Raw genomic sequence first — 4,742 nt, 5'->3', positions numbered from 1 at the left:
GTCTCGAACCCGCGGGCTCAGGCAATCCACTCACCTCAGCCTCCCAAAGGCGCGGGATTATAGGCTGAGCCACCGAGCCCGGTTTATCCCAGACTTCTTAAATCATAATCTGCAATTTAACAAGTTCCCCAGGTGGTATGTAGGTACATTAACGTTTGAAAAGCAGTAAGATTTCTTGAGGAAGGAGGACTTGAAAAGCATGAAGCTTATGAAGGGAAAGGAAAGATACCTGAAGGGAATGGTTAGAAAGAGTCCTGAGGTAATATCTTGGAGCACCCGGATTGAATGAACGAAGCAAACGGCGTTGACCTTTGCTGGGAGTTCCAACATATGAACAGCCGTACAGGAGGGCCTGAGGTCGCCAGATACAAGGCTGCCGACACTGCCATTTATCACCACCCCCGCCATTCTCCCCTCTACCCTCATTCGCCCAGTTTCCGTTTCTGAAACGACACTACTTTGATTCTAAATGAGCAACCTGGTCAGCCGGACCTCGCCAAATTCGGCTCGATTCGACCTAATTCGGTTGCTTTGGTCTAGTTCGGTTGCTAAGGCCTGGAGTGCCACGGTTACGGAGGAAGTGATGTCATGCCCAATGGGCGGGCTAACCAGACGTTTCCCTCCTCCAGATTGGCTGCCAGGAATGTTACTAGATTCGCAGTCTCGCGGGCGCCAGGTTAGTTGTCAGTGTCTTTCCCCGTTGCGCTTGGCCCGCCTCCCTCCTTGGCCTTCATCTCCCCCTTTGGTCCCACCCCACTTTAGCCCCATCCCCTCGGCCGCCTCCTCCGCCTGGCGCGAGACTCCGAGAGCTGTATTCAGTAAGCACTTAGTTTGGAAGGAGAGGTGATCCGAATGGCCCGGCTCCTGCTACCAGGCTAGGTACAGTACTTTAGCCGCCCAGGTCCTTATGGACCTGGCCGGGTGTCCGTATTTGGGCTGGCTACCCGACCCGCAGGGAATTGTGGAATTTATAGTCTTAAATTAGGTCTGAGTGGATCGGAGGCTTGAGCAGGATAGAGGTTTTTGGAGGAAAAAAAAAATTGGGGACGTTTAGGATCAGGGCCCTGGGTCTCAGAAGGGTGAGAAAGGAATCTAAATAGGAATTCTGCAATTAGTATTGTTTCGGTTTTCTTTCCAGGTGCTAACCTGAACCTGGTTCAGCCCTTTCTGACCAACACTGTTCACGCACGGTGGAAGGGACCAAGCAGCCAAATGGAGACACCACCAGTCAGTCCAATGGGAGAAAAGGACACCTCTCAACCACAGCAATGGGAAAAGAAGCCCTGGGAGAACCTTGATTCAACTACTCAGATTAGGCAGCAGCTCCAGGACCCTCCTAGTGAAACCCTTCATCTGGGAGTGAGCCCAGATCCAGTCACCCAAATTCTAGAGAATACTCAAGGAACTGAAAAACTTGTCTCTGAACTTGAAGGAGACTCTGATAAGTCTCATGGATCAACCAGTAAGGTGACAGAGGGCCTTCAAGCTTCTGATCTCTGGTACTGTCCTGATGGAAGCTTTGTCAAGAAGATTATAATTCGTGGTCATGGCTTGGACAAACCCAAGCTAGGCTCCCGCTGCCGGGTACTGGCTTTTGGGTTTCCTTTTGGGTCTGGGCCACCAGAGGGCTGGACAGAGCTAACTGTGGGCCAAGGGGCATGGAGGGAAGAAACGTGGGGGGAGATTGTAGAGAAATGCTTGGAGTCCATGTGCCAGGGAGAGGAAGCAGAGCTTCAGCTGCCTGGGCACTCTGGACCTCCCGTCAGGCTCACACTGGCCTCCTTCACTCAGGGCCGGGACTCCTGGGAACTGGAGACCAGTGAGAAGGAAGCCCTGGCTAGGGAAGAACGTGCAAGGGGCACAGAACTGTTCCGAGCTGGGAACCCTGAAGGGGCAGCCCGATGCTATGGACGGGCTCTTCGGCTCCTGCTGACTTTACCCCCACCTGGCCCTCCAGAACGAACTGTCCTTCATGCCAATCTGGCTGCCTGTCAGTTGCTGCTAGGGCAGCCCCAGTTGGCAGCCCAGAGTTGTGACCGGGTGCTGGAGCGGGAACCAGACCATTTAAAGGCCTTATACCGAAGGGGGGTTGCCCAGGCAGCCCTTGGGAATCTTGAAAAAGCAGCTGCTGACCTTAAGAAGGTGCTGGCCATAGACCCCCAAAACCGGGCAGCACAGGAGGAGCTGAGGAAAGTGGTCATTCAGGGGAAGAAACAGGATGCAGGGCTGGCTCAGGGTCTACGCAAGATGTTTGGCTGATTAAAAGTTAAACCTTAAAAGAGACAAGAACCCGTGAATTGTGGTCTGTGCTGAGATTTGGGGGCGGGGGTAATGTCTGAGGAAGGGTTTCCACCCTTATCGCATCTCCCAGCTTTTGCCTTCCTAGTGGGGGTAGCAGTGGTCTCAGTATACCTCTTTTGGGGACTGATCTTTTTCCGAAGACGCCTAGAAGCTGTCTAAACTTCTAAATTTAGTTCTGGCTGCGGGAGATTGGGGCGGGTAAGTACCTTTAAATCCGGGGGACTACATTTCCCAGGCCCTCGATCACTGGGGCAGGTTTGGCGCACGCGCCAACTTCCCTGCCCGATACCGTGAGCCTACTTCCTGCGCCGTGCTCCCATTGGCCCCGCCTATGCAGCCTTCTATTGACCCATGTGCTCAGCACCCAGGTCCCTTACTGGTCGGTAGAGCTTCCCTGACGCCTCCTTTTTTTTTTTTTTTTTTTTTAAAGAGCCAACTGATTAGTTGATGATGGGGAGAGGCGGGCCTTGGGAGCTGTCTCAGGGTTGGGGGGTGGGGGGAAAAGATGGCGGAGCTGATGCTCCTCAGCGAGATTGCGGACCCGACGCGTTTCTTCACCGACAACCTGCTGAACCCGGAGGACTGGGGTCTGCGGCGTGAGGCCCCGGGGAGGGGAGAGGGCTATAGCGAATTGTGTCCCTGCGGCACATGGGAAGGAAGCGGAGGCTCAAAGAGGAAGGCTGGGCAAATGGGGAATCCATCATCCGAAGGACGGCGGAACGTGGGGCTCGTTGTACATTCGGGGGATGCGGGAGTCGGAGGAGACCTCCGCCCCCTACGGGAATGGCGAGTTGTTCCGGGGTTGGGGAAGGAGGAGCTGAAGCTCTTTGGTTGTATCACTTTTCAAGTGGGCGGGCGGTGGGTCTGGCCGAGCGGAGCCAATGAGGGATGGGGCGGGGGCTTGTGGACGATCTGTAGGCTGGGCCACCGGTCGACCCCCCCGACACTCAGCACTCCTTGCAGACAGCACCTTGTATGCTGGCTTGGATGAAGTGGCCGAGGAGCATGCACAGCTCTTCCGTTGCCCGGAGCAGGATGTCCCGGTATTGCACTCCCAACCTTTCTCTAACCCTTGGTGGGTGGGAGTGATCCTAGAACTTGGATTCATCCACAGCCCAAAGCTCATCTGGAATCACCCCTACTTTCTCGTACTCCTGTCTTCTGATATCCTCCTTATTCAGTTTGACAGCAGCTCCCTGGACGCGGGGATGGATGCCAGTCCCCCTGAGCCCCCATGGGACCTCCTGCCTATCCTCCCAGGTAAGATAGTCTTTGTGGTTCCCTCATCTTTACAGAAACCCATCTCCCACTGTTTCTCAAAAAGTACGTAATTTACAGTATCATCACACCTCCATGTAAGAGCCTGTGAACTCCTCTCTCCTTTAACCCCTGTGTTCCTTCCCCCTTGTCCCGATAGGAGTCCCCCACCCCCGGGGTCCTTGGACATTTTTTGGACTCTTCCTAGGCTCTGCTTCCTGATGATTTTCTAACCCTCTTTTCTCCAGATCTTCAGGTGAAGTCTGAGCCATCCTCTCCCTGCTCTTCCTCCTCCCTCAGTTCAGAGTCCTCACATCTCTCCACTGAGCCCTCCAGCCAGGTGAGAGAGTCATCTTCCTCCGTCTGCTTTCTGTGGCAGGAGACTCTGCTTCATTCCCTTTACCCACGGGTGCTGAGGAAATGATTTGTGTGCTATGAGTCAGGAGGTGGGAGTGCCTCCTTCCCTGCCTTTGCCATTTCCTTAATATTTTCGTTTTCTGCATCTCCACTTTGGTTGTCCAGAAGTGGAGATAGAGTCTTTTTAATATGCAGAGATATGTGGGACTGGGAAGAAGAGAGTTGTTAACAGCTTAGAATTCGAGAACTATTCTTACCCAGGTTGTCTACTCAAAAGTCATATTTGAAATCATGAGACTTCATCAACCCTCCCAGGAATAAAGTTGGAAGAAAGAACAAGGGCCCAAAGACAGCTTAGGAAGATGCTCAGTATCATTCAGACCAGAATGTCAAATAATTGTGTCATTGTTTGTAAGCTCTAAAGCTTTTATTCCTGCTGTTACTCTCAACATCTCCCTTGCTTTTTTCCCTTCTTTCTCCCCCCCGCCCATCAACGTCAACTCTCACCCAGGCCCTTGGAGTAGGGGAAGTGCTACATGTGAAGACAGAGTCATTGACACCCCCACTATGTCTCCTGGGAGATGATCCAACATCCCCGTTTGAAACTGTCCAGATTAATGTGGGCCCCACCTCTGATGATTCCTCAGGTAATAACAGTCTGCCCCCAAGTCTAGACTTCACCAAGTGGGGGTGTGCATGTGTGTAGATGGGAGGAGGGGATGCAGGCAGCAGGACAGGGAGAAAAAGGGAAGGTAGGCGAGAGAGGGGAGTTTTTTGGTTTTGTTTGTTTTTTTTTGTTTTTTTTGAGTTGGAGTCTCACTCTGTCC

The 4,742-nt window shown here is 53.0% G+C and overlaps 2 protein-coding genes across 5 annotated transcripts in view; both read left to right on the top strand.

The window, feature by feature from the left end:
* The first annotated feature begins 763 nt into the window (after positions 1-763).
* FKBPL (FK506 binding protein like) lies at positions 764-2,283 on the top strand. 2 transcript variants are annotated; one of them, XM_021717924.1, is made up of 2 exons: positions 764-901; positions 1,139-2,283. In XM_021717924.1, exon 2 carries the CDS (start codon positions 1,213-1,215, stop codon positions 2,257-2,259), a length of 1,047 nt encoding a protein of 348 aa, XP_021573599.1. In that variant the 5' UTR covers positions 764-901; positions 1,139-1,212; the 3' UTR covers positions 2,260-2,283. The 2 variants fall into 2 exon arrangements, with proteins under 2 accessions (XP_021573599.1, XP_008066968.1); XM_008068777.1 differs by having other exon boundaries at positions 808-879.
* Positions 2,284-2,766: 483 nt separating this feature from the next.
* ATF6B (activating transcription factor 6 beta) overlaps positions 2,767-4,742 on the top strand; it is a 13,666-nt gene continuing 11,690 nt past the window's right edge. For 2 of the 3 annotated variants that reach the window (XM_021717928.1, XM_021717927.1), the window contains exons 1-5: positions 2,784-2,897; positions 3,265-3,344; positions 3,483-3,561; positions 3,807-3,898; positions 4,427-4,562. In XM_021717928.1, the coding sequence (XP_021573603.1) occupies positions 2,807-2,897; positions 3,265-3,344; positions 3,483-3,561; positions 3,807-3,898; positions 4,427-4,562 (478 nt within the window). In that variant the 5' untranslated portion in view covers positions 2,784-2,806. Of the gene's footprint in view, positions 2,898-3,264; positions 3,345-3,482; positions 3,562-3,806; positions 3,899-4,426; positions 4,563-4,742 lie in introns of all 3 variants that reach the window. The other variant, XM_008068775.1, reaches the window with a different exon arrangement.

The sequence above is a fragment of the Carlito syrichta genome, unplaced genomic scaffold (genome assembly GCF_000164805.1).
Source record: "Carlito syrichta isolate Samal-C Ts95f unplaced genomic scaffold, Tarsius_syrichta-2.0.1 Scaffold311524, whole genome shotgun sequence".
NCBI classification, from domain to species: domain Eukaryota; kingdom Metazoa; phylum Chordata; class Mammalia; order Primates; family Tarsiidae; genus Carlito; species Carlito syrichta.
The sequence above is the reverse complement of the archived record's forward strand: the minus strand, read 5'-3'. Positions and strand labels throughout refer to the sequence as shown.